Source organism: Delphinus delphis, chromosome 20, assembly GCF_949987515.2.
Source record: "Delphinus delphis chromosome 20, mDelDel1.2, whole genome shotgun sequence".
Taxonomy (NCBI): Eukaryota; Metazoa; Chordata; class Mammalia; order Artiodactyla; family Delphinidae; genus Delphinus; species Delphinus delphis.
Window position 1 is genome coordinate 11,613,752 of NC_082702.1, and position 27,062 is coordinate 11,640,813.

Consider the following 27,062-nt stretch of genomic DNA (forward strand, 5'->3'; position numbering starts at 1 on the left):
CTCGGTGGGCAAATGTGACAAAATGACTGCTCTAGCAATGGCGATTTACAGGGGCCTACCCTGGGCCAGGCGCTGCGAGAGGCGCCCCGCCTGTACCGCCTCGTGGAATCCTCATGATGCCAGTCGTTCCCATCTCTGCCGTGCATCGGCAGGCTGGCAGCACCCAGGGCTGGACCTGGCTCTGATGGCAGAGTCTGTGCCCACCGCTGCTCCAGCAGCAATTAGGCTGGTGACGTCGCGGCCACAGTCAGGAGTTGTTGGGTGCCTGGGTCACGTCCCCACTGGTCCGTGTGCCGTGCCAGCCCAGGCATCCCTCCTCCTTACTAGGACTGGCCTGGGGCACCGCTCAGGAAAGGCACCTTCATCTACCGCCTGTCCCCACAAGGGCCACTCACCAGGATGGTCGTAACCACCAGCGTCTTATTGGCCAGTGTCTGCGACAGGTTGATGTCCAGGGTGGTGGCGTTCATCGCCAGGGTCCGGTTGGAGTACCACACCCCGATCTGAGGCAGAGAGGGCACTGTCAGCACAGGCCCTGCCTGAGGATGCCTCAGCCCTCTGGGCCCCGCCCCGCCCTGCCCCAGCCCCCAGCTCCATCCAGGCTCTGGCATTGTCCTGGGGATGCTCACCTCACGGTGGCCCTGCCGAGACTTCTCCAGGATGCGCAGGGTGTAGTTGGTCCTCTGACCTTTGCTGTTGAACTCGACACGCCCAGTCAGCCCGTCATACTCTACCTAGCAGGGCGGGAGGAGGGCAGAGGGAAGGGTGGCAGGGGCCCAGAGGGGAAGAGACAGAGATGGAGGAGACGAGAGAGAGGGAGAGGGACCAGGAAGGACCACAGTTAAACGAGTAAGACAACATGCCAGCAAACGAGAGGAGATGGAACAAAGAAGCAGGGCAAGGGCAGCGCAGACAGGCAGAGGAAGGCCGGGAGAGGAGAGACAGACGGGAGAGTGAGGCCCAGGGAGAGCAGGAGGTGGGGCCGGGGTTGGAGGTGGGGGGACAGGGCAGAGGGGGTGCCGCGGGGTGGACACAGCGAGCACCGCCCCAGGAGGCAGGCTGCCACGCCACCTCGGCCCTCCCCACTCCCGGCTCACCATGCGCAGGTAGTTCATGAGGCTGGTCCCATGGGGCCAAATGTTGGCCGACGTACAGGCCAGCGGCTTCACACCGATCTCCTGGCTGCGGTTCAGCTCCCGGACGGCACTCACCACCACGTGCACGGCGTCAAACATCAGGGCAGCTGACAGCTGGGGTGTGGGGTGTGGGGGGGGCAGAGATGGGGAGGGATGGGAAAGATGCAGTTCAGCCAGGGGAGCCCCAAAGCCCCGTGTACCACCCCCAAGCCCTGAGACAACTCTCCTCTCTCCAGGAACATAAAACCACGCAGGTCAGGAGCGAGGACGGTCTTCTAGGGGATCGGAGATGACAGTGGGAAAGACGTGCATGCTGCCCACGCCGCCATGGGGGCAGCTCTTCCTGACTGCGTGCGGCCTGTGTCTGTTTGGGGAAGGGCACGTCTGACAGGGTTTGCCTAGACGGCCAGCTGTCACCCTCAAGGGGGATGTTGGTGGGCGCAGGAATCTGTGTGTCTTTGTGGCTGATGTAGGGTCATGGAGGGTGGGGGGAGACAGCCACAGCCCCTGTCTGAGTGTGTCTGGGGACACATTTATGTGGGTGGGGCTGGAAAAACATGCTTATTTGTCTATATACAGGGTGGGCCTGATGTGCAGGAAGCAGGAGAACGTAACGGTTATGAGTCCAGGGCTTGGGAGGCTCTGAGCTGGAGGCCCGGCCCTACTACTTCCTGTAGAGAACCAAGTCCACACCTCTCTCAGAATCTCAGTTTCCTCCCTTGTAAAGGAAGGGTGATAGTTATCTCTGCCTCCGAGTGCTTATGTGGGGCTCAAGCGAGACAATGCATGCAAAGTGCTCAAAATAGCGCCTGGCACACAGTGAGGGCTCGACACAAACTGGCCACTGAGCGATGACGGCCAACATGGGATGTGTGTCTGGGAGAGCGTGTATTGGCTGGGTGGGGTAAAGGTCTGAATATCCGTGTTGGGTAGGTAGGTGTGGGGTGCGGATGGACGCTCCCCTGTCCGTGTATGTGTGCGATGGCCCTGCATGCACATGTCTGACCGCAAGGCTCAGTGTCTGTGTGAGTTTTTGTGCACGTAGGAGTGTCTTGGTACCTTGGTGTATGGCTAGATGTTTGTGAACAAATACACATAAATATGCATCTTTTGTATGTTTGCATTAATTCAACATATATTATCAGATACTACTCTGAGCAGGTGGTTTTAGATGCTGGTTATACCATAGTGAACAAAACAGAAATGCCCGCCCTCATGGAACTTACAAGCTAAATATCTGTACATACCTCTAAGCAAAACATAGAGCAAGCCACATGGTGATTAGATAAGCAAAGATAGATGCTATGGAGAAAAATCTGGCAGGGAAGGTGGCTAAATAGTGGGTAGTTTGCCATTTTGTAAACAGGGGGACATTTGAGCAGTAACTTGGAGAGGAGGGAGCAAATTGCTAGTTCCCTGGGGAAGTGCACGCAAAGCAGCAGGAAGAGCAAGTGCAAAGGCCCTGAGTTGCGCATGTGCTGGGGCAGCAGAGGCACCTGGAGGAGACCCATGTGGCTGGAGCGGCTTGGGAGGTGGAAAGGAAGAAAGGGCTCAGACTTAGCTCAGGGCCACGCTGTGAGGCCTCGTGGATGTTCTCAGAAAGCGAGTGGGGCACCGGAGGGTTCTGAGCACAACCGGCCAAGGCCTGAAGGGGCCCCGGAAGTGTCTGTGTGCAGGATGCCCATGTGCCGGGGGCAAGGGTGTGAGCTCACCGCGGGGCCGGGGTAGGTGCTGGCTTCACAGTTCTCCCTCCAGGACATGTTGAGGCTGCGCACAAACTCAGGATAGAAGGGGTGAGAGGTGTTGAACATGGAGAAGCCCAGGATGTTGGAGGAGTCCTCCACGATCCCGTCCAGGTGCAGGATGGGGAAGTCCTGGGACCGAGAAGAGGGGGTGAGGGAGGGGCTGGGCCCACGTCAGGGCAGATGCTGCACGGGGAGATGGGGGCTTCGGGGGCTGCAGAGGGTACGCACCATGGTGGTGAGGATGTACTTGTAAAACGCTGAGGTCATTCCCAGCTCCGAGGCCTGGAGAACACAGGAGGCAGGCATGGGGAGAAGTCGAGAGAGCAAGAGAGATTTAGAGACAGGCCTTGCAAGGAGACACCCCATAAGGAACAGTAAGAGACACCCAGAGACAGAGAGAGACAGGGGAAAGGAGACAAGTGGGGGCAGAAGGAGACCTTGGTTGCTCATGTCCCGCAGGGTGACTAGGGCCCAGGTGGGAAGAAGATTTTGTTGGAGGAGAGAATGACACCCTCAAGTGCCCGCCTCCCTCTTCAGGTCACATAGAAGACTGCCTTCTGGAGACAGGCAAAGGGACACCTCAGAAACAGGGTGGGGGAGGGCAACCTTAACCTTAACCTTAACCCCCAGGTTGCCCCAAAGCCAAATTTGGGCTGCTAATTTGTAAGGCTCAGCCTGGTCACAGGTCAGAAAAACTACCCCCTGCAATCTTTAAAAGCACTTTGCAGGGCTTCCCTGGTGGCGCAGTGGTTGAGAGTCCACCTGCCGATGCAGGGGACGCGGGTTCGTGCCCCAGTCTGGGAAGATCCCACATGCCGCAGAGCGGCTGGGCCCGTGAGCCATGGCCGCTGAGCCTGCGCGTCCGGAGCCTCTGCTCCGCAACGGGAGAGGCCACAACAGTGAAACGCCCGCATACCGCAAAAAAAAAAAAAAAAAAAAAAAAAAAGCACTTTGCAATTAAAGGCAGCCAATTTAAATCTCAAGATTCGGGAATTCCCTGGCGGTCCAGTGGTTGGGACTCCACGCTTCCACTGCAGGGGGCACAGGTTTGATCCCTGGTCAGGGAACTAAGATCCCGCAAGCCGTGCAGCACAGCCAAAAAAATAAAAAAAATAAAAAATAAATAAAAATAAATAAATCTCAAGATTCATGTTGTGAGCCCCCTTTCTCACAGTCCTCAAGGAAAACAAAGTTAGAAGACGTCTCCATGCTAGGAGTGCCCAGTTCTGTCCTGCTACCATCATTAGAACATGAAATGGCACCAGACTGCATTGCCTGTGTGGCAGGAGCTGTTATCACATGGGTTACAGCCCATTCCAGGACAGAAAAATGCAGGCTTGAGAGGAAAGTGACCACCGGTCACTTGGCTCGCACAGGAGGGGCTGGGACCCCGGCCCAGGCCTGCATTGTCTGCCTCCAGAACCCGAAATCTTTTCTCTAAGCCTCAAGAGCCCTGTGGATTCTGTCCACACTTCTTCCTGTTAGCTACGATAGGCAATGATATATGGTTTTAATTTTTTAAAAACTGGAGAAAAATAAATAATACACATTCAATTATGAGGAAAAATTAAGAGCAGGGAACAATGAATGATTAATGAATGTGGGTCACCATTGGATGGCATGTGGAGGGCCCATGGGGAAATGTCCTGTGCTGGCCCTTCCTGGGTGGTGCCCTTGAGACAGTCCATTCCCCGCCCCCGCCAGAACCCCTGCTTCTTCATCCAAAAAATGGTATCATACCTGCCCTGCCCTGCAGGTTGGAGTGAGAGCCAAATTACCTTGTTTTTTTTTGTTTTTTGGGGGCCACACTGAACGAATTGTGGGCTCCTAGTTCTCCGACCAGGGAGAGGACCAGGGCCCCCTGCAGTGGAAGCGCAGAGCCCTAACCACTGGACCACCAGGGAAGTCCCGAGAGCCAAATTAAAGAAGGCACGCAAACACCTCGACACAGAGTAGGAGAGGCACTCAGTAAAGATGACAGGGCGCTCCCACTACGCCCGCGTTTATTCTGGGCCAGGGCCTGTCCCAGTGCTTCCCCACCTTTCACTCATTAACCCTCACGGCACCCCACTGAGGTAGCAGGTATGCACAGAGAGGGAAGGCGACTGTCCAGGGTCCAACCAAGGGTGCAGCCGGCAAGCAGCTGAGCTGAGAGACAATACTTCCTATTTAGCGTTTGCACGTAGGAAGCGGGGCTCCGGACCACCACGTGATAACTGAGGCCCATGGGCCTTGGTTGACTTGTTCTGTCACCCCATGTTTCTGCTCCTGACCCTGTAGGGAAATCAGAGACGGGACCCACCAGAGAGGGGAAATCAGGTGGGGACCCACCTTACGGAGAATGAGGTGGGAAATGGATGCGTTGGCGTCGATGATGATGGTGGACACTTTGTCATCTCGGATCTCCTTGAGCAGCGGTGTGGGGTCCCGGCTGTCGTCCAGCATCCTCACTGACAGCGTCTCCTTGGAGATGAGGAAGCCGCGCACCAGTTCCTCCAATCGCAGCAGGCCTGAGGGAGGGGTGGGGCCCTGGGTTAGAGCCCCTCCGTGTGCCTGGAGTTGGGGCAGCCGCTCCCTCCTCTCTGGCACGGGGTAGCTGGGAGAGGACCAGGGCTCGCCCAGGATGTGGGGTGGCTGTTTGGAGTGCAGCTGGCTCTCTTGGGGTGCTGGGCCCAGGTGCCTGATGCTCAGGTCCTCTCAAATTGAAGTCTCAACCGAGACCTCCCCCGACCTCCAGATCGCTGTCTCCTGCCACCTTTCTGCCCCCACCGGGCTGCATGACAAACGTCGCACACTTCACGTGTGCATAGTCGCAATCTGCTCTCCTCGCCAAACCACCACAGTGGTGAACAGACTCCAGCCGGCCAGGCGCTCAGGCCAGAACCTTTGACGGCAGCCTGGCCCCTGTCTGTCTCTCACACCCACGGCCAATCCACCCAGGCTCTACTTTCAAAACACACCCCACGGCACCGCATCCCCGTCACGGCCCTGGCCCGAGCCACTGCCATCTCCCGCCTGTGACATCGGCCACGCCTGCCCCCGGAGAGTCTGTTCCCTACACAGCAGCCAGAACTGCTGCTGTAACGCAGATGTGTCCTCCTCTGTTCCAAACCCTCCAACGGCTTCTCGCTGGTTCAGAGTGAAGGCCAAAGTCCTCACAGTCTGCAAGGCCCTACTCCAACTGCCGACTCACTTCATTATGTCCCTGACCTCATCTCCTCCTCTCCCACTCGCTTGGCTCCAGCCACGCCGGCCTCCTTGTTGTCACACACACACACACACACACACACACACACACACACACACACACGTGCCCCATGGCCTCTGCGCTGGCTGTTCCCTCTGCCTGGAACGCTCCTCTCCAGACCCCCACACTCCAGATCTTTACTCAGATATCACCTCCTCAGTGAGGTCCACGCCAACCATTCTATTTCAAATTGCACCCCCTTACTCCAGCTCTCCCAATTCCCATCATCCTCCTCTATTTGTCCACAGGACTCACTACTCCTGACCAGACCACGTCTTCTCTATGTCCACTGCCTGGCTCTTCTCATTAGGTTTGACAAGGGCCTGGTTCATGCACTGCCACATCCCTAATACCAAGAACAATGTCTGGGGACTTCGCTGGTGGATCAGTGGTTAAGAATCCACCTGCCAATGCAGGGGACAGGGGTTCGAGCCCTGGTCCAGGAAGATCTCACACGTCTCAGAGCAACTAAGCCCGTGCGCCACAACTACTGAGCCTGCGCTCTACAGCCTGCGAGCCACAACTACTGAAGCCCGCGCGCCTAGAGCCCGGGCTCCACAACAAGAGAAGCCACTGCAGTGAGAAGCCTGCACACTGCAACGAGTGACCCCCGTTGGCCGCAACTAGAGAAAGCCTGCGTGCAGCAACGAACACCCAACACAGCCAAAAATAAATAAATTAAATAAATAAGTAAAAAGTAAAAAATAAAAATAATGTCTGGACCACGGCAGGTGTGCAGTGAATACCTTTTGAAAGAGGAATCCCTCCTGGAGGTGACTGAGCACAGTCCTCTCTCTCTCCAGCGGCACCCACAAGCCCGTCAGCCTCCCAGACGTCTCCACTTGAATGTCTCAAAGACACCTCAAACACAGTGTGTGCCCCTGAACTGACTGTCCCCTCCTCCTCGGGCAGGACCTGGTCACCGTCCGTGACCCCACCCTCTCCCTTCCCTCACAACTCTCCTCAAATCCATTCTGGCCCCTCCGTCCCCATGCCACCACCTGAGCCCTAACCAGGACCATCCCTCCCCGCCTCTAGCTGCTCTCCATGCCACATCTCGTGTCATGGAGTCTCCAAGTCTGCTCTCTGTGTTGCAGCCAAAGAGCCCAAAGAGCTCTTCCTGCAACACACTCGTCCCTGCCCGGTATGGGTACTTTCCATGGCCCCCATCGTCTTCAGGAAAAAACAAAAGGCCCTCAGTGATCATGCCCCGTTCCCAGGTCCTACTTCATTGCTCCCATGCTGGGAGCATCTCTGAGCCTCCCAGGGCCTCGCCTCTGCCCTGCCCTGCCCTCTGCTTTGTACATACTCCCTCTCTTCTCTCCCACCTCACCTCCTCCCTACCTTTCAGGTCCATCTTAGAGGTCCCTTTCTCTGGGAGGCAGGCTCTGAACCTCCTAGACTAGGGTTGGATCACCCCCGCTTAACTCCTGAGAGCTCGCAACACTCCGCATCACAACTGCTCGACCACGGCGTCCCCCAGTGGCCCCGGAGCTCCGGGAAGCCGGGGACCACGCCTAGCGTTGTTCACTGCTAAATCACTGGGACCTAGCAGGGGCCCTGCTCCGAGCACGTGCTCAGTCACTATCTGCGGACTAAAGAGTCTCTTTAGGGGCAGGAGTGGGTGGGGAGGGGGTGGCCTGTGGAACCAGAGGTCTGGGTTCCTAAAGGGGAAGGGATGGTGGAGACTAGGAGAGCCTGTGTCTGGATCCCCCGGGCCTTAAAATCAGGGGGCATTCATGACTGTGGGAGACTAGATGTCTTGGGAAGGGGAGTTTGGGGAAATAGAAAACAAGGCATCCAGTTCTCCTCCCTCGTGGGACTTCCCTGGCAGTCCGGTGGTTAGGACTCTGCACTCTCACTGCCAAGGGCCTGGGTTCAATCCCCGGTCGGGGAAACTAGGATCCCACAGGCCGGGCGGCGCGTCCAAAAAAATAAAATAAAATAAAAAACAGTTCTCCTCCCTCACACTCGGCCTTGGCGCAGATGAGGCTGGCCGAAGGGTAGTTGAAGGACTTGAGGATCCGGGAGACCGCCAGGCTGACGTCCTCGTTACTGGGGTACAGGCTGACAGACGCGAAGCGAAGGTACTGAAGGCGGGGCATCTCCTCGGGACCCACCTTGACGTGGGGGATCTGAACAGAGAAGGACCTTTGCTTCCATCCTGCTCCCCCCTCCCCAGCCCTCGCCTCCAGGGACCGCCCCCCCGCCAACCCCACGTTCCCACCTCACCTCCTTCTCCCCACAGATATGGCTCACGGTGGAGGCCGACGCAGGGCTGGAGGAGGGCCCCAGGACAGACACGACCCCCTTGGGCAGGATCTGACACACTGTGAGGGGTGGGAAGAGACCGCAGATTCAGGGACCCTCTTCCTCCTCTCTGTCCCCGCCCTCAGGGAACTGCCTTGGCCCAGGAGAGAACCCGACACTCCACATGGAGCTGCCTGACCCTCCTCCACCACCTGGGGACCCAGAAGCCCAGTCCCTGACCCAGCCCACCGCAGGAAACAAAAGGAGGGGGCACGAGACAGAGGGAGGCAGGGAGACATGGCAACAGAGGGCCGGCTCAGACCAAGAGAGAGACAAAGGAAGAAATGAAGAGGATACACCAAGGACCTCCTTCTGGCTGCAAATCCAGTGCCTGGTTTCTCAGCCTTTGTCTCTCTTAAGCTTTTGAACCACGCACAACCTAAGGTGCATCCAACACCCCCTCTACCCTGAACCCACAGCCAAGGTCCCCTCCACACTCTACACCCCAAACACCATTCCCCTGCTGTATTTCCTCGCTCCTCTTTCTTCCATTTTCTTTCTCCTTAAACATGTGTGCATCTCAAGACTGGGAGGTGGACGGGAGCCTTGGTTTTTACCTGTCCAGTGCCCATCCCCATGGCAGAACCCTAACTTTTCCTGAGGGAATCACATGGTTCCCAGAATTGATTGGTACCTGACCCAGGATCAAAGAAGCATACTGTGCTGGCCACAGGGATCGGTTCAGAGATGGGGACAGGCTCAAACTAGGCCACTGAGAGCCTTCCCCAGGTCCTCTGCTAAAATTATCACTGGGTTTGCTAAACTGGTGAGATGCAAAGTTTTGAGCAGTTGAGGCCATCTTGCCACCAGCTGGGGAGGGCCTTCCTGAAAATGAAGCCAATTTAGAGGAAAGTAGGACCCAGAGATGAAGACACAGAGGTTCCTGGAACATCATTTGAGTGCCTGTATTAAGCCTTGCCTGAAACAATCCTGGGATATCATTTGGGTACCTGGATTCAACCAAGCCTGAAATTAATCTTTAGGCCTTGTAGTGACATGAGCTGATAAGTTCTCTTTTTTCCTTAAGGCAGCCTGAGTTGGGTTTCTGCCATCCAACTAAGAGCACCGTAACTAAACGTCTCATCTTCCTCCAAACTTATTCCTTCTGTGTCTTCCATGTTGGTGAGGGTCCCACCATTTACACACACCAAATACCTGGAAATGGTCCTTGCCTTCAATCTTCCTCCTAATGGCCAATTAGTCACCAAATCCTGTCTCTTTTTTGTCCCCAAATTTTCTCATATCTGTCCGCTTCTCTTCGACCCCTCCTCCCCTGTCCTACTTTAGGGCTGTCAACTCAGGCACGCACCAGTCTCCTCGCCAGCTACCCAAATCTAGCTTCCAGACTCCACTTTCACCAGCTCCCTGTTCCAAACGCATCAACGACTCCCCACTGCCTGTAGGTGAAGGTAGCGTCTTTCAACCTGACCTGTAGACCTCCTCGAGCTGGCCTGTCAACCTGCCCAGCCTCACCTCCCACTGCCGAGTCCCACTCCAGTCCAGAAGTCTCTCACGATCCCCCCAAACACGTCCTGAGTCCAGGTGTTCAGGATGGGCGCAACCCCACATCGAGTTGCTTGGCTCCAAATACTCAGCCCTCCCCTCTGCCCCAGCGCCAGACTACAGGCACATGCCTGGAATACCATCTCCCTCCATACCCTCCAACCCGGTCTCTCATTGTGTTCTGTGCTATACCAGTCAAAAAAGTCCAGGAAACATTGGACCCCATTCTCCCTCTCAGTGATCTGAAACACACATGAACATAACAAAGGCTCTGATAAAGGCCTGCAGGAGAGAAATCTGTCTAAAACACCTTTGAAGGCAGCATCTCCCGAAGGTCTAATGTCCCCAGCACGTCTGTTCAAGGGACACTTGCTCAGTCTGTGAGTATTCAACAGACTCATGCACCCCTGCTAATAGGGCTGGTTGTGTTCCACGGGGCATACCTTGAGCAACACCTCTCCCTCTATATCCTGCTCATCTTTCAGAGCTCAGCTTCAGTTTAGTCTTCTCCAGAACACCTTCGCTGTCCCTGCCCCTGAGGCACCCTGGCCTCGCTGCCTGGGCCCCTCATTATTTAGCTCTGGGGGCTAAGTGTCCCCAGCCAGCTGTGAAGCTTCTCTTTCAAACGGGGCCCTCAGCTCCTCCAGGGCAGCACGGGGGCTGATGCTCTCCCCACCGCCCCAGGCCCAGCAGCACCATCTCTGGGAAGGAGAGGGCAGTGCAGACAGGAAGGAAGGGGCAGACGGAACTAGAAGAGAACACGGCAAGCTGAGGTGGCCAGGGCCGAGGAACAGACGGAGGGCCACCAGCCTGCCCTGCCTCACCCCACGGCCCCTGTGGCCCTGCTCACTGGTGTCCGTGGTCTCGTACTGGCTGTCCCGCTGCAGCTCAAAGATGTCTACTTCCACGCGGGCCTTGGCTGGGACCTCGATGATCCCGTTGATCTGCTCCCGGGCCAGGGCCAGGGCCAGACGTTCACCGCGGCCACACACTGTCTGGTCGTCCAGGATGGCAGCTGAGGGGACACAGGAGTTGGGGACCATACTCCTGGGTCCTGAGAGAGGAAGGGCTGGGCTCCTGGATTCCTTGGCTCTGAGGGAGGCTGGAGGTGGGGTCAGGGCTCCAGACTCCCTGATCTGAGGTTGGAGAGAGCCGGGATCTGGACTCCTAGGTCCGGGGGAGGAAGGAGCCGGGGGCTGCTGGGCCGAGGCCCAGATCCCTGGGTCCTGAGGGGCTGGCAGGCCCAGAAAAGAACCCCAGGGAGGGCTCCGGGAGGGTCTGTGAGGAGGCAGGGGCCAGCGGGGGCGCTGTAGGGCCTCACCCATGCGCAGTGATGAGAGCACCTGGCAGCTGGGGCTGGCAAAGGCGACAATCAGCAGCAGCAGCAGCTCAGCCGGCATCTTCCTCCTTCCTCATGGGGACGCAGCTGCCGCGGCCCCCACTCGCCACCTGCAGGGAGACCCCCAGCCCACGGGGAGATTGCTGATATGGGGGCCTCTGAGCCCCTCTGGGGACTGCTGGATGGGGTGGTGACCACAGAGCCTGGGACACTGTTGCTGAGCTCTGAAGGGCCCTGCCCTCATTAGAGCTGACGAGACTGAAGGCATCGCTGTAGGGGGAGCTGAGAATCAGAGGAGCGCTAGCAGGGAGAAGCCCACAGCACGCAGGCACTGAGTGGGAGAAACACTGCTAGAGCCACCAAAATGGGAGGCAGGCATGAAAAGGATCTCAGGTAAGAGCGAATTCCAGGAACCATCTCCACCCCAGGAGGAGACCAGGAAGTGCCACCCCCCCACCCAATTCCGCCCCTGTCTCTGGGCAGGCAGCTGTTACTAGGCAACAGAAACCGGCTGGAGAGGATGCAGTGGTTGCTAGGCAACCCCATCCCAGGCCTCACTTGCCACCTTCCTGACGTCCCTGGTTCCCACAATCCCACAGGGAGAGAGGCCTGGACATCCGGGGTCTGGAGGGGAGAGTATCCAGGAGTTAGGAAACTTGGGAAGAGAAAGACACATGGAGGCACACAGATGGAGTCAGATGGTCAGACCTGAGGCACCTAAGGGACTAAAAAAGAAAAAAGGAAAAAAGAAGGGTAAAGAGAGGGAAGGGGGGAAGCATAGAGACAGAAAGAGGAAGAGAGGCCAGAGGTGGGAGGGATACCAAGAGACTCAGGAAAGGAGAAAGGGAAAATAGGCCAAAATATAAGGGAACAGAAAGCTGATATGAAGACAAGAGAATGGGGATAGCAATGGAGAGAAACAGAGGAGAGTTACAGGAAGATGAGGACAGGACTAGGAAAGAGAAAGAGGGAAGAGATAGGAAGACAGTGAGACACGGAGATGGAGAGAGAAAGGGCAGGGCAGGGAGAGGAAGAGAGCAGGCAGGCAGAAGAGAGGGAAGTCAAGACACAGGAGGGACACAGAATAGAACAGGAAGACAGAATGGAGAGGACACAAACCCACCAGAGATGCCACCAGAGACCTGGATGGGAAGACTGAGTAAGGCAAGGGGTGCACTGTCTGCAGAAGCGGGTCCCAAACTGTGCCCCCGCACCCAGCACCAGGGAGCTGAAGACTAGGGGCAGACAGTGAGTCTCTGCTCCCCACAACTGCTCCAGGTGCCCTGGGCTTCTGCAGGGTGACCACTGGGCAGGGATGAGTTTGGCCAGATGCATGGTGCCCCCTGGCCAACGGCCATGCCCCCAAGGGAAGGGACACTTGGGTTTCCATGGGAGGGGGTTACTGAGAGGCCTAGAATGCTGTGAGGTGAGCCTGGGGGGCTCCCCGCACCCCACTCATGCCCACAGAAGGAGGGCTCAAGCTGGGGAGATGGTAGAATGAAACTTGCTAATGGAGACAGAGGCACAATGCAAAATTCAGATCATCCCTTGAAGCCAGAAAACCTAGGCCAGGGCCACAAGAGACCCCGCCCTCAGCCCCTGCTCTGCCACCGACTCCCAGGTGACCTCGAGCAGATCCCTCTCTCTCTCGGGACCTCTGGGAAAGACAGGCTGGGGATGGGAGGGCCTGCTGGACAGCCTGGGGCCTGTGGACTGTAATCGGCATCTAAGGTGAAGGCCTGTCAAGGGTGGAGGAGCAAGGGAAGCAGGGAGAAGCTGGAAGGAGAATTCACAGGGGGAGGGATGTGGAGGGCGGGGCTAGGAGAGAGGCTGGAGTGAGGGGGTCATCCTGAGACACCAGGGGCTTCTGGGGGCAAATCAGGGAGCAGAGACTAGAGGATAGATAGAAAGACCGAGAATGAGACAGGAGCCAGAAGGGCAGGGACCCACAGGTGGCAGACACGGGTGGAAGCCGAAAGACACAGTCCAGGGACAGGGCTGGGGGCAGCAGATGGACACAGAGGTACAGGAAGGCACAGACAGAAAAACAGACAGACCAAAAGTAAGTAACTGGGGCTAAATGAGAGAGAAGGACACACACACATCACCTACAAGTGAGACACCAAAGGGGACAGAGACAAGACAGAGAGCGTGAGAGAGGAGGGGCAGGGAATCAGGCCCGAGTCTCACAGGCCCAGGTACTTAGGCAAAGCCAGATAAAGATGGAAACACAGCAGCTGAGTGAGCGGAAAGGGCCCTGCCAGGGTAGGAAGACAGACAAGTGGGCAAGTGAGAGATATCACAAAGGGGAGAGGGCAAATGAGGTGAGGCAAAACAACTAACAGGTACAGGAACCGTGGGGAGAAGAGAAATTGCAAAACTCTGAAAAGAAGGAGGGCTAGTCGGAAAGAGACAGAGAGAAAAGGTACGTGAGCCACACAGTTTCTCTCGAGAAGAGGAAGGGGCAAGTGGGACAGACACAAGATAGACAGAGTCCCAAACAAGGAGAGACGAGAAGTGAGAGTCAGGGAGGGAAACTGAGGGAGGAAGAGTGAGTGACCTGGAGGGGCACAGGCAGGAGACAGGACAAGCACCCACCTAAGGGGGGCAGGTCCACACAGAGGTGCATCACTCAGAGCACCTTGGAAGGGGCGGTCATTCCCAGAGCCTGCAAGCCCCAAAGGGAGGGAAGGAATGGGAACCAAAGGTCTGGCAGGGGAATGGAGAAGTGGGAAGAGAGAATGGGGGTGGGGGGGAGATCACCATAGAAAAAACAAAGTGGACCATGGAGGGGGGCAGTTGCTAAAGGAGTGAGGGATGGAGGAGACAGGACGAGGAGTGGATCCGGGGAAGAAAGCAGAAAAGTAAGAGGAGGAAGACAGCCTCCGAGCCCAGAGTTAGAGAGGCAGACAGGGGAGCAGAGGCACAGGCAAAGCAAACAGGGGACAGAGGGCAGTGCAGAGAGGGCTAGACGGGGCATGGGATCCTCCCAAAAGAGAGAGAGGAGGGACAGGGGAGTTTCGAGAGACAGAGGGAGGAGAGGGAGACGGAGACAGAGATCAGCAGAGACACACCAAGAAAGGGCTGGGCTAGCAGTAAGGAGAAACAAGTTGGACAGAGCTAGAGCGAGGCCCAAGAGACACATGAAATGGAGATTCCAAAACGGAAAGACATTTCCAGGAGATACAGACCGGCTGGGATGGGACGCATGGCAGGCAGAGAGGATGAGGCTCAGAGGAAAGAAGAGAGACTGAAACAGAGTGAGAGAGCAGAGCCGGTCACCGCGGGGCCGAGGCTGGAGCAAGCAGGGGCGGAGACCAGCCAGGAGTCCCGGAGAGGGAGTGAGACCGCAAGTAAGAGCCAGCCAGCCCCTCAGGAGCCCAGCAGCTGGGGGCTGGGAGGCAAGATGAGCTCTGGACCCAGAAGAAGGGGTGAGGAAAGGCCAAGGGGAAGGAAGGCTGGGAGATGGAGGGCGCAGGGCAGGCCCTTGGTGGGGGAGGGTATCTGCCATTTTGGGGAGCAGGGGAATGCGGGGCCCCCCACCAGGCCGCAGTGAGCCCAGCCTTCCAGGACCCAGGCCCGGCCCCAGCCCAACCCCCATCCTGCAGACACTCACGGATCCTGGTGGGACGGAGGGCTGGGCTCCCTCGAGGCCCGAGGAACGACAAGGAGGAGATGCTCTGACGCTGGGCGGTGTGGCTGGGGCGGGGGGAGAGGGCAGTCCAGAGGGCCCCCTCCCCCACCTCCGGCAGTGGCCCCCAACTAACCCAAAATGGGGGTGCTCCCGGGGCGCAGGGAGGAAGGACAGGTGGAAGAGGAGAGGGCGGGCCGGGGAGGGGAGGAAGGGGAAAGGAGAAAATGGAGGAGGGAAGGGGAGAGAGGAGAGGGGGAAGGAGCAAATGGAGGGGAAGGAGGGAGGAAGGTGAAAACGAAAGGGAGGGGGCACAGGCAGAGCCGGGGGAGGGGGAAGCCGGCCCAGGCAAGGGCCCCCGCCCCCTCCCCTAGCCAGGCCGGCCTGGGGGGGCCACGGGGGGCGAGGACTGGGTGGAGACAAGGAAGCTGGCCATCGGGAGAAGTGGGGGAGGGGAGGGCTTGGTGGGGGGGAGGGGGCCACCCCTTCCCCCCTCCCCCCTGGAGCCCCGGCCCTGCCCTGGAAGAGGCTAGGGCCTGTGGACCTCAAGCCCTCAGCCCCCACGGGAAAGCATGCTGGGGGCGGGGAGAGGCAGAGGAGTGGAGGGCCTGGGGAGGACGGGGTGCTGGGAAACCCAAAGAGTGATGAGAGGGCCGGAGAGGTGGAGAGATAGGGAGGAGGGAGAGGAGGAGGGAGGGGAGGATGGAGAGAAGCAGGTGGAAGAGGGAGAAGGAGGAGGGGGGGTGTCCCAGGGGCACCCAGCGCAGGGCCTCAGCAGGAGGGCCTGGCCATGGACCCCTGGTTCCCTGTGAGAAGCAGCCGCCGGCTCCGGGTCCCCAGCTGGGCCTGCCTTCCTGCTGCTGGTTGCCACCGCAGCCGCGGCCACCACCACCACTTCTCCTTCTCCCCTCCAAGGCCGCCGCCTGCCTGCCCGCCTGCCGCCCGCGCTGGGTCCTGGAGCGCAGGGGGGCGGGGGGGGAGAGAGATGAGGGAGGGAGGGAAGGAGAGAGGGAGGGAGGGAGACGGGGAGGAGGGTGGGCAGGAGGGAGGCAGGCAGTCAGAGAGAGAGAGAGAGATATGGAGCGATGGGAGTCAGGGGAGGGGGAGCCCGTATTGGTCCGAGCTGGGGAGCCCCCGGAGAGGAGAATGCTGATGAGGGGAAGGCGCTGCATTGGACAGAGGGCCCACCCGCCGCCACCTCCTCCACCACACCATGCCACCGCCCTGCCCAGGCAGCCCTTGGGCACAGGAGTCCACAGAGACACAGCTGAGAGGCAGGGAGACCTGGGGAGAAGGCCATGGAGCTGGGGGAGAGGGCTACAGAGATGAAGAAAAATGCAGAGAAACAGCAAGACAGCCATCAAGAGCCACAGAGGTGGACCAAGGTCCGCAAACCCCACAAGGACAAGGACAGGGAAAAGCCCAGAGCAAAGAAAGGGTCATCTAGACCAGGGAGCAGACCACAGAGACAAGCTAAGGACCTCGGAGACAAGGGCAGCTCGTGGACTCAGAGAGCCCCCCATGAAGATGGGGACAGGGGGCAGCTCATGGACTCAGAGAGCCCCCAGGAAGATGGAGAGAGGCCCACAGGAACAGAAAGCACTCCTCAGGCATGGGGAGTGGTCCATAGTGACAGGAGAAGACCATGGACAGGAGGAGAGGACCACAGACACTGGAACAAGGATGCATATTACAGAGACAAGGAGGAGGGCCAAGAAAAGTGGGAGAGGGTCACGGAAATGGAGGGAGGCCCACAGACACCAGAAAACCCACAAAGGCAGAATGTGGACACAAAAGGCCCACTGAGGCAGGAGCAGCCGGCCCATGGAGAAAAGGGAGAAGCCCCCAGAAATAGAAATAGTCCCCATGGAGGTGAAGGGATGGGTGGTGAGTATGAGAATTCTCCATCATGCAGAAAGAAATCCTGGGGACCTGAGTGGGTGGGAGAAGATTCACCCAAGCATATAGTCAGTGGGAAAGGGCAGGGAGCTGGAGGGCAGAGCCAGCAGAAGTGGAAGACTCCCTCCCTCTTGGAGAGAGCTGAGCAGGGCAGGGGGATGGAAGAGAGAAGCAGAGATACAGATCTTGGAGTGGGGGTGGGTGGTGCATGGCTGGGTGGGGGGTGAAATTTTGGGGGAAGGAACATGACAGTTGGCGCTGAAGGCTGAGTCCATGACTCACCACCACCCCCAATGCTCGTGATGGGGAGGAGACACTGAGACACTCACGTGCAGCCCCCAGCACACGTGACCGCATGCCTCGCGCGCATACACTCTGCACGTGGCAACTCTCACATCGGCCTGGCATGGGAGGCCCCCTGCATCCCCCACATGCTTCTGACATATACATCTGACCCTGAAGGCCCACCGACTTTACATATACCTCCTCGCCCTACTTAAGGGGCCCCCAACACCCACCCTCAGCTCCAGCTCGCTCTGAAAGCGCAGACTCGCCCTGGCCTCTAGGCCTTTGCTTATGCAGGGACCCCAGCGTAGAATGCCTATCCTAGATTGAACCTGTCCCAGAAGTCCTAGTCCTGTGCCACCATCTCCAGAAAAACTGACGCAGGCCTCAGGTTACTCCTGTATCATCTGAAGTGAAGGGACCTAGTCAATTCAGATAAATTGGGAAATACAAGCAGAAGGTCGCAGCAGAAAGGGGCCTGATAAATCAAGCCTGACCCTTCCATTTTCAAGTGGACAGGAGTGAGACTCTGCCCCAGGGCATGGAGCCTGTCAAAGGCTGAGTCTAGCTTCCAGGTTATCTGGTTCCTGCCCCTGGTGATTTCATCCTGAGGGCAAATCCAGATTACTAGCCTTAGAGCTCACTGGTTACCACCAACTTCTTTCCTTTACTTATTGCATTCATCCATTTAGCATGCCACTCTGGATGTCCCACCTGTCAGGCAGTAGAGCCTGGGAGCCAAGAGTATAGACCTTGGAGTCAACTCCTGGGTTACAATCCTGGCTCTGTCTCTTCCTAATGATGGACAAGTTATTTAATTTCTCTGAGCCTCAGTTTCTTTGCAAAGTGAGAGCAATAGTTCCTCCCTCCCAGGGTTATTGAGAGGATTAAACTGTATGATGCATGGAAAGCACTGAGCATAATACTTAGCAAGTCATAACACACTCAAGACACATTAGCTATTATTACTAGGCTCCTTGAGATCCTAATAAAAAATAACTCTTGGGTTTCCCTGGTGGCGCAGCGGTTGAGAGTCCGCCCGCCGATGCAGGGGACACGGGTTCGTGCCCCGATCCGGGAAGATCCCACATGCCGCAAAGCGGCTGGGCCCGTGAGCCATGGCCGCTGAGCCTGTGCGTCCGAAGACTGTGCTCTGCAACGTGAGAGGCCACAAAAAAAAAAAAAAAAAAAACCTCTTACATAGATTTAAAAGTTTTTTTAATTAAAAAAATCTTACTGAAGTATAGTTGATTTACGTGTTAATTTCTGTTGTACAGCAAAGTGATTCAGTTATACATATATATTCTTTTTCATTATGGTTTATCACGGGATATTGAGTATAGTTCCATATTGTTTAATCCATCATACATATAATAGTTTTCATCTGCTAATCCCAAACTCTCAATCCTTCCCTCCCCCACCTCACCTCCTTGGCAACCACAAGTCTGTTGTCTATACCAGTGAGTCTGTTTGTTTCGTAGGTATCTTCATTTGTGTCGTATTTTAGATTCCACATATGAGTGATATCATATGGTATTTGGCTTTCTCTTTCTGACTTACTTCACGTAGTACGATAATCTCAAGGTCCATCCGTGTTGCTGCACATGGCATTATTTCATTCTTCTTTATGGCTGAGTACTATTCCATTGTATATATACCACATCTTCTTTATTCATTCATCTGTTGATGGACATTTAGGTTGCTCCCATGTCTTGGCTACTGTACATAGTGTTGCTATGAACATAGGGGTGCGTGTATATTTCCAAATTATAGTTCTGTCTGGATATATGCCCAGGAGTGGGATTGCTGGATCATAAAGCAACTCTATTTTTAGTTTTTTGAGGAACCTCCATACTGTTTTCCATAGTGGCTACACCAATTTACATTCCCACCAACAGTGTAGGAGGGTTCCCTTTTCTCCGCACCCCCTCCAGCACTTAACTCTTACATAGCTTTTACTCTGTGCCTCACAACCACACAAGACAGGGGCTATTATCCTGCAAGTGAGGAAACTGAGGCACAGAGGAGTTGACTTGCCCAAGACAACAGCTAAGAAGTGGCAGGGCCAGGATTCCAATCCAGGCAGCCTGGTTTAATTACATGGGTCTGGAGTTAAGAGTTTAATCTAGTAGAAAGTTAGGATACCCAGTTAGAATCCAATCGAAGGACATAGCAAGAGTGGCTGAAGAGTCAGACCTAGGTCTGACTCAGTGTTTGGGGTCCCCTAGGAGCTTTTTGGCCTTAGGAAAGTAAATGACCAATTCCTCTAGACTCAGTTCACTCATCTGAAAAATGGGGGGGGGGCGGTTAGAACAAGTGAATCTCTTGCAGCTCCTGTCCTTGGGAAGTAGCACTGGAAACATAACAGTGCCGGGGCAACTTGCTCCCAAGGCTCTGAGGGCCAGAAGGGGACGTTGAGTAGGAATGGCCAGAGCACCTTGAACATATAGGTACTCCAGCTTCCCTGAGCTTTGGGGGCATCAGCCTGGAAGGGGGGCGCCCTAGAAGAAAGGAGAATATAATCCAGACATTACAGGGTCACTTTCTTCAGGTTCTCACCCTGGTTGTCCTTCAGGTCATCCACCCCCTACATTTCCTGTTTCTTCAAATGAAACTGCCTGAGCTGTCTGAGGACTGGGCACTGTCACACCCACTGGCTCAGCCCTGGGGTCGGGATTGGCCTGAGACCTTAGTGACACTTGAGTAAGGGAGGTGGGGCAGGGACTAGGTTTCCCAATAGGCAGGGATTCAGACCTCTGCCCTTGGCTAGAGGAAGCCTGTGGGTACCATGGCAGGGAGAGAAGGGTCCCTCGAGATCCCCATTGCAACTTCCTCTGTCCTTTCTGTCCTGGCTCTGAAAGCCTTAATAAAGAGACACTGTCCTGGACTTGGTTTCCTTTGAGATTCTCTTGGACCAGGGCCTGGGTTGAGGGGAGCTTGGGGAAAAATGATGATCCATCTGGATACTTTCCATCCGTAGTTTACTGGCTAGCTCCTTCCTGTCATTCCTGTGACCTCAGAGAGAGGCCCACCCAAGTTCATTCCACACCCTCTGCCTACCTGCTGTATTTTCTTTACAACACTGTCACTGGCTGTCTACATTTATTTTTGTACCTGGTATTTTCTACCCTAAAATGTAAACTCCACGAGGGCACAGACTTTTCTTGTTCCTTCTCTATCCCTACAAAGATTAACCTTGACCTGGCATATCGTAGCCGGTTATTAAATAATCACGAATAGAAAACGAAACAAATGAAACTGCCCGTCCCCGATTTTATGTTTTCTCCTCCATTTCCCATTTCCTCCCTTATGCTTCAGGTTTTCATTGTTCCCTCAAATTCCTTCTCTCCTTGTTTTTCCTCCGACATTTCTTCTCCCCCTCCCTCAAGAGTCCCTCGGTTTTTCTTCCCTTCCTTCTTGCTGCCTTTATTCCTCTTTTTTAAAAAATTAATTAACTTATTTTTGGCTATGTTAGTTTTTTTGTTGTTGTTGCCGCTCCCGGGCTTTCTCTAGTTGCAGAGAGCGGGGGCTACTCTTCGTTGCGGTGCCCGGGCTTCTCATTGCAGTGGCTTCCCTTGTTGTAGAGCACAGGCTCTAGGCGCCCGGGCTTCAGTAGTTGTGGCTCACGGGCTCTAGAGCGCAGGCTCGGTAGTTGTGGCGCATGGGTTTAGTTGCTCGGCGGCAATGTGGGACGTTCCCCGTCCAGGGCTCGTACCTGTGTCCCCTGCATTGGCCGGCAGATTCTTAACCACTGCGCCACCAGGGAAGTCCCTATTCCCTTCTTTCTAATGAAGCGAGTCTGGAGCCTTGATTTCCCCTTTTTCTCTCCCTGCAATTGGTGCTATAGTTTCCCGTCTCCCCTTCGCGCTGACTGTGCTACACTCTCTCCTTTCTTTCCTCTGGGATTCCTGCGCCTCGAGTCCCCCGCCTCCGCCCTCCGAGAGTCGGGTACCTCAATTTCCCCCACTTTACCCCTCGACCCCGAGGCACCTCCCGACCGGCAACCCCAACATGGCGCCCGAAGCAGCGCTCCGCCGTCTGACGTCACCGCGCTGTCCTCCCCTCTAGAGCCTTCAAACGGAATCGCTGAGGAGGTGGAGGAGGAACATCCTTCAGGGGGCGTAAGGGGGCGGGCACTATCAACCCGGGGGCCGGCCGGTGAGAGAACGTCGCTGGAGGATTGGCTGGGCGCTGCGGGGGATCCAAACGTCACATATTATTGGCCCAGGGCTCGGAGACGTGAGCGTCCATTGGCAGAACGGCAGGGGCCAGACGGGCGATGATTGGGCTCATTCGCCATCGGCGCGGCGGCCGACGAGGAAGGTGGGAGGGGCGTTCCTGAGGGTGATTGGGGGCGAGAGCGAGGCTGCGGAGCAGGCGAGAGGAGACGGCGGGAGCTAGAGAGGGCGTAGCGCTAGGGTGGCCGCGCGAGGGGAGCTGCGGCCCGGGCCGGGGCCCGGGGGGTGCGAGACGGCTGAGGCGGGTAAGTGCGGGCGGGCGTGTGAAGGCCGGCCGGGCTCCCCACCCTCCCCCCGCGGTCTCCACTCGTCACCTCGCCTGCGCACTGAGGGCCGGAGGGGGGCGCGCGCCGGGAGATGAGGGCGGAGCGGTACCAACGGCCCGCGGGGCGCGCGGGAAGCTGGGCGGGGCCCGGGCCGGGGTGGCGGGTGGGAAAGGGGCCAGAGTCCTGGGAAGGACGAGGAGGGACGGGGCTTGGGCTGGGGGCTGGCAGGGACCTGGGTGGTAAGGGAGGCGTTAGAGCTGCCCCCGGGAGGGTCTCCAAGGCTCCTGGGAGTACGCGGCAAAGGGCTGGGCGCTGGGACAGTCCAGGACCTAAGGAGGGTGGACGGTTAGAGGGCAGTAGGGTGCCCAGGGAGGGGTTTAGGCCGTGAGAACAGAGGTGGTTAAGTTACCGTAAAGAGAAACTCTAGTTATTCCTGGAGAGTTAGGCCAATGAGAGGGGTCTTGGTGTGAAAAGATATCAGGAAATGGATGTGCCTAGAGGGGAGAGTTAGAGCTGAGGGAGAGGTCCCGGTGTGAAGAATGGGGTTACATTAATGTGAAGAGTTAAACCACAGTGGGGGGGGGCGCGTTGGGTACCCTTGGAATGGGTTGAGAGGGGTCTCTGTGCAAAGAAGGGTTATGTTTTATGTTATGTTAAGTGAAACTGGCGTCTGGGTATCCCTAGAATAACTTGAGGAGAAATGGTCTTTCTGAAAAGTACTAGGAATTAGGTCAAGGTGAAGAGTAGGAATTGGGGATCCCTGGAGGGGGTTAGGGTGGTGAGAGAGATCTGTGTGTTAAGCTGGGGAGGTCTGGGTAGCCGCAGGGTAGTAGGATGGTCAGAGGGCCCTGGGTGTGAGGAAGAGGGGTCTGGCTATCTATCAGGGTTAGGGTGGTGGTAGGAGGGGTTTTGCCTAAGAGGGGGTTTCACGGTATTCTTAATGAGATTTGGACAGTGGGAGGGGTATGTGGGAAAGGAGTTTAAGCCATTATGAAGTATAGTCTGTATATCCTTGGATTGTAATAGAGTATGTGTGGGATCTTTTTGTGGAAAAGAGGAATTTTGATATGAAGAGGGGGTCTGAGCATCCCTGGAATGGGTTAGGGTGGGGTTGGGTCTTTTTGCAAATAAGAGGGGTTTAGGTTGATACGAAGAATGTTGTCTGGGCATCCCTAGAATGGGTTGGGGTGGGGAGGAAGGGGGTCTTTTTGCAAAGAAGAAAAGTTTAGGCTAATAATGTGAGGTGGGGGGAGTCTGTCCCTAGAATGGGTTAGGGTGAGGGTGGGTCTTTTTGTAAAGAAGAGGGGTCTGGGTATCCCAAGAATGGGTTAGGGTGGGAGGGGTCTTTTTTGCAAAGAAGAATATGTGAAGAGAGGTTCTGGGAATCCCTGAATGGTCTAGGGTGGTTGTCTATAAAGAAGGAGGGTTTAAATCAGTATGAAGAGGGGGTCTGGGTACCCCAGAGAGAATTGTAGATGATGTCTCAGTGCACAGAAGAGGTAGGTGATTAATGTGAAGGGTGTCTGGGTGCCCTGGAAACATGAGTTAGGGTGGTGGGAAGGGTCTGAATGTGAAGAAAGGATTAGGCTTTTGTGAAGATGGGTTTGGGTGTCCTGGATAGGCCCTTAGGGTTGTGGGAGAGGGCCTTGATTTGTAGAGGGAGTTAAATAATTTGAAGAGGGGGATCTGGGGATCACGGGGAAGTGGTTAAGGTTTGGAAAAGGTCTGCGTGTGGAGATGGGTTAGGCCAATGTGAGAAAAGTTTATTGATGTGAGGAACCTGGGCATCAAAGGGAGAAAGTTAGCGGGTGACAAGCTGTGTACAAAGGAGGAGGGTTGCACCATGAGAGGGTGCCGAAAGTGGCAGGGCCCTGGGGCAGTTTGAGTGGTCAGGGTGTAAAAACAGATGGAGAACCTGGGGGTGGGAGCAGAGGAGGAGTGAAGCTCTGAACAGTGGGTGGTTCAGGCCTGTGTGAGGACTCTCCCCGGCAGTTGGGGGTAGGGATGGGGTAGTATGTTGGTAAGAAGAGTCAGTGGAAGGAAATCTGACTGGAGAGGGTCCTGTGTGATGGGCTGGGGCTTTGGGCCAGCTGTGAGGCATGAGAATGAGAGATTGGACAGGTTGCAAGGATCTGGTAGGTGGAGTTTAATGCTAGTTGATGCAGAGGTGAGATTTGGGCAGATTCACTGGGAACGGACTGCGGGGAAGGTTTTGTGCTTGGTGCTCTTGTGTGTTCAAGAGAGGAAGGATTGTTAGGGAGTGGAAATATGGAAGCAAGAAGTTAGATGGGGAAATTGATCTAGGATTTTGGTAGGGAAATGATAAAGGGAAAGAATTTTCCCTGGGAAGGACTGAGGAAGCAGTGGCTTAGATACAATTTGTCCCCACTTCTCCCAGCCCAGGGTCTTGCCGCCGTCATGACTGAGGAGTCAGAGGAGACAGTGCTATACATTGAGCACCGCTATGTCTGCTCTGAGTGCAACCAGCTGTATGGATCCCTGGAGGAGGTGCTCATGCATCAGAACTCCCACGTGCCCCAGCAGCACTTTGAGCTGGTGGGTGTGGCCGACCCTGGAGTCACTGTGGCCACAGAGGCAGCTTCTGGCACGGGCCTCTATCAGACCCTAGTGCAGGAGAGCCAGTACCAGTGCCTGGAGTGTGGGCAGCTGCTGATGTCACCCAGCCAGCTCCTGGAACACCAGGAGCTGCACCTGAAGATGATGGCGCCCCAGGAGGCAGCGCCAGCTGAGCCACCACCCAAGGCGCCCCCCCTGAGCGCCAGTACCATCCACTATGAGTGTGTGGATTGCAAGGCTCTCTTCGCCAGCCAGGAGCTCTGGCTGAACCACCGGCAGACGCACCTCAGGGCCACTCCCACCAAGCCTCCGGCTCCAGTTGTCCTGGGGTCCCCAGTTGTCCTGGGGTCCCCCGTGGGCCAGGCCCGCGTGGCTGTGGAGCACTCATACCGCAAGGCAGAAGAGGGTGGGGAAGGGGCAGCTGTCCCCTCTGCCGCTGCCACCACCGAGGTGGTGACTGAGGTGGAGCTGCTCCTCTACAAGTGTTCTGAGTGCTCGCAGCTCTTCCAGCTGCCAGGCGACTTCCTGGAGCATCAGGCCACCCACTTCCCGGCTCCCGCCCCAGAGTCTGAGGAGCCTGCCTTGCAGCAGGAGACTCTGACCCCATCACCTGCAGAGGTGCCTGTGTCTCAGCCTGACCCCCTGCCATCCTCTGACCACAGTTATGAGCTGCGCAACGGTGAAGCCATTGGACGCGATCGCCGGGGGCGCAGGGCACGGAGGAACAACAGTGGAGAGCCAGGCGGGGCAGCCACCCAGGAGCTCTTCTGCTCAGCCTGTGACCAGCTCTTTCTCTCACCTCACCAGCTGCAGCAGCACCTGCGGAGTCACCGGGAGGGTGTCTTTAAGTGCCCCCTGTGCAGTCGTGTCTTCCCCAGCCCTTCCAGTCTAGACCAGCACCTCGGAGACCACAGCAGCGAGTCTCATTTCCTGTGTGTGGACTGTGGCCTGGCCTTTGGCACAGAGGCCCTCCTCCTGGCCCACCGGCGAGCCCACACCCCAAATCCTCTGCATTCGTGTCCATGTGGAAAGACCTTTGTCAACCTCACCAAGTTCCTTTATCACCGGCGTACCCATGGGGTTGGGGGTGTCCCTCTGCCCACAACACCAGCCCCACCGGAGGAGCCTGTCATTGGCTTCCCTGAGCCAGCCCCAGCAGAGACTGGAGAGCCAGAGGCCCCGGAGCCCCCAGCTGCTGAGGAGAGCCCAGCAGGGCCTGCTGCCCCAGGCACCTACCGCTGCCTCCTGTGCAGCCGTGAATTTGGCAAGGCGTTGCAACTGACACGGCACCAGCGTTTTGTGCACCGGCTGGAACGGCGCCATAAGTGTAGCATCTGCGGCAAGATGTTCAAGAAGAAGTCTCACGTGCGTAACCACCTGCGCACACACACAGGTGAACGGCCCTTCCCCTGCCCAGACTGCTCCAAGCCTTTCAACTCACCCGCCAACCTGGCCCGCCACCGGCTCACACACACAGGGGAGCGACCCTACCGGTGTGGGGACTGCGGCAAGGCTTTCACACAGAGCTCCACCCTGAGACAGCACCGCCTGGTGCATGCCCAGCACTTCCCCTACCGCTGCCAGGAGTGCGGAGTGCGTTTTCACCGCCCCTACCGCCTGCTCATGCACCGCTACCACCACACGGGCGAGTACCCCTACAAGTGTCGCGAGTGCCCCCGCTCCTTCTTGTTGCGACGGCTGCTGGAGGTTCACCAGCTTGTGGCCCATGCCGGGCGCCAGCCCCACCGCTGCTCGTCCTGTGGTGCTGCCTTCCCTTCCTCGCTGCGGCTGCATGAGCACCGCTGTGCAGCTGCCGCTGCCCAGGCCCCGCGGCGCTTCGAGTGTGGCACCTGTGGCAAGAAAGTGGGCTCAGCTGCTCGGCTGCAGGCCCACGAGGCAGCCCACGCAGCTGCTGGGCCTGGGGAGGTCCTGGCCAAGGAGCCTCCGGCCCCTCGGGCCCCACGGGCTGCTCGCACACCAGTGGCCTCCCCAACGACCCTTGGAGGCATGGCACCTGCGGCCCCTGCGGCCCCTGCCCGACGCCGTGGCCTGGAGTGCAGCGAGTGCAAGAAGCTGTTCAGCACGGAGACGTCACTGCAGGTACACCGGCGCATCCACACAGGCGAGCGGCCGTACCCGTGTCCAGACTGTGGCAAGGCCTTCCGTCAGAGTACCCACCTGAAGGACCACCGCCGCCTGCACACAGGGGAGCGGCCGTTCGCCTGTGAAGTGTGTGGTAAAGCCTTTGCCATCTCCATGCGCCTGGCAGAACATCGCCGCATTCACACGGGTGAGCGGCCCTACTCCTGCCCCGATTGTGGCAAGAGCTACCGCTCCTTCTCCAACCTATGGAAGCACCGCAAGACCCACCAGCAGCAGCATCAGGCAGCTGTGCGGCAGCAGCTGGCAGAGGCAGAGGCTGCCGTCGGCCTGGCTGTGATGGAGACTGCAGTGGAAGCCCTGCCCCTGGTGGAGGCCATTGAGATCTACCCTCTGGCTGAGGCTGAGGGCGTCCAGATCAGTGGCTGACCCTGCCTCGTGTCCCTCTTCAGCACCACCATGCCCTCTTGCTGAAGAGCTTTCTCTACCATCCCCTTAAGTCTCTGTACATACTGTGCCCCTTTTCCACCCCTCTCAACTGCCACGTAAGTTCTGTAACTGGATTTATTCTTTCTTCTGAGGGGGGTGCTCTAGGGTCCTTGATGTGCATAAAGGTGCCCCCGCCCACACACACACCTGTTGGCCCCAAGGTGAAATGGTCAATAAAGACTGAGTTGGACATTTATGTGCTTTTGTCTGGCCTGGCCGTGTGGGGTGGTGGAATTTGGGAGCTGTGAGCCCCAGGTTCTTGGGTCTGACTTTTCATGGCTGCATTCCCAGTGCCTA

The 27,062-nt window shown here is 56.9% G+C and overlaps 2 protein-coding genes across 5 annotated transcripts in view; one reads left to right on the forward strand and one right to left on the reverse strand.

The window, feature by feature from the left end:
- The window catches only part of GRIK5 (glutamate ionotropic receptor kainate type subunit 5), a 51,461-nt gene extending 36,097 nt beyond the window's left edge, over positions 1-15,364 (reverse strand). The window contains exons 1-11 of one of the 2 annotated variants that reach the window (XM_060001009.1): positions 14,897-15,364; positions 11,263-11,390; positions 10,792-10,956; positions 8,361-8,458; positions 8,098-8,263; positions 5,213-5,391; positions 3,110-3,163; positions 2,849-3,010; positions 1,098-1,250; positions 630-734; positions 396-503 (exon numbers count right to left, since the gene is read on the reverse strand). In XM_060001009.1, coding sequence (XP_059856992.1) covers positions 396-503; positions 630-734; positions 1,098-1,250; positions 2,849-3,010; positions 3,110-3,163; positions 5,213-5,391; positions 8,098-8,263; positions 8,361-8,458; positions 10,792-10,956; positions 11,263-11,341 — 1,269 coding nt within the window. In that variant the 5' untranslated portion in view covers positions 11,342-11,390; positions 14,897-15,364. The remainder of the gene's footprint in view (positions 1-395; positions 504-629; positions 735-1,097; positions 1,251-2,848; positions 3,011-3,109; positions 3,164-5,212; positions 5,392-8,097; positions 8,264-8,360; positions 8,459-10,791; positions 10,957-11,262; positions 11,391-14,896) is intronic. The other variant, XM_060001010.1, reaches the window with a different exon arrangement.
- Positions 15,365-21,403: 6,039 nt separating this feature from the next.
- On the forward strand, positions 21,404-26,950 carry ZNF574 (zinc finger protein 574). Of its 3 annotated transcripts, none has more exons than XM_059999164.1 (2): positions 21,404-21,418; positions 23,998-26,950. In XM_059999164.1, exon 2 carries the CDS (start codon positions 24,018-24,020, stop codon positions 26,703-26,705), a length of 2,688 nt encoding a protein of 895 aa, XP_059855147.1. In that variant the 5' UTR covers positions 21,404-21,418; positions 23,998-24,017; the 3' UTR covers positions 26,706-26,950. The 3 variants fall into 3 exon arrangements, with proteins under 3 accessions (XP_059855147.1, XP_059855144.1, XP_059855145.1); XM_059999161.1 differs by lacking the exon at positions 21,404-21,418 and adding an exon at positions 21,453-21,578; XM_059999162.1 differs by lacking the exon at positions 21,404-21,418 and adding an exon at positions 23,056-23,098.
- The last annotated feature ends 112 nt before the right edge of the window (positions 26,951-27,062 follow it).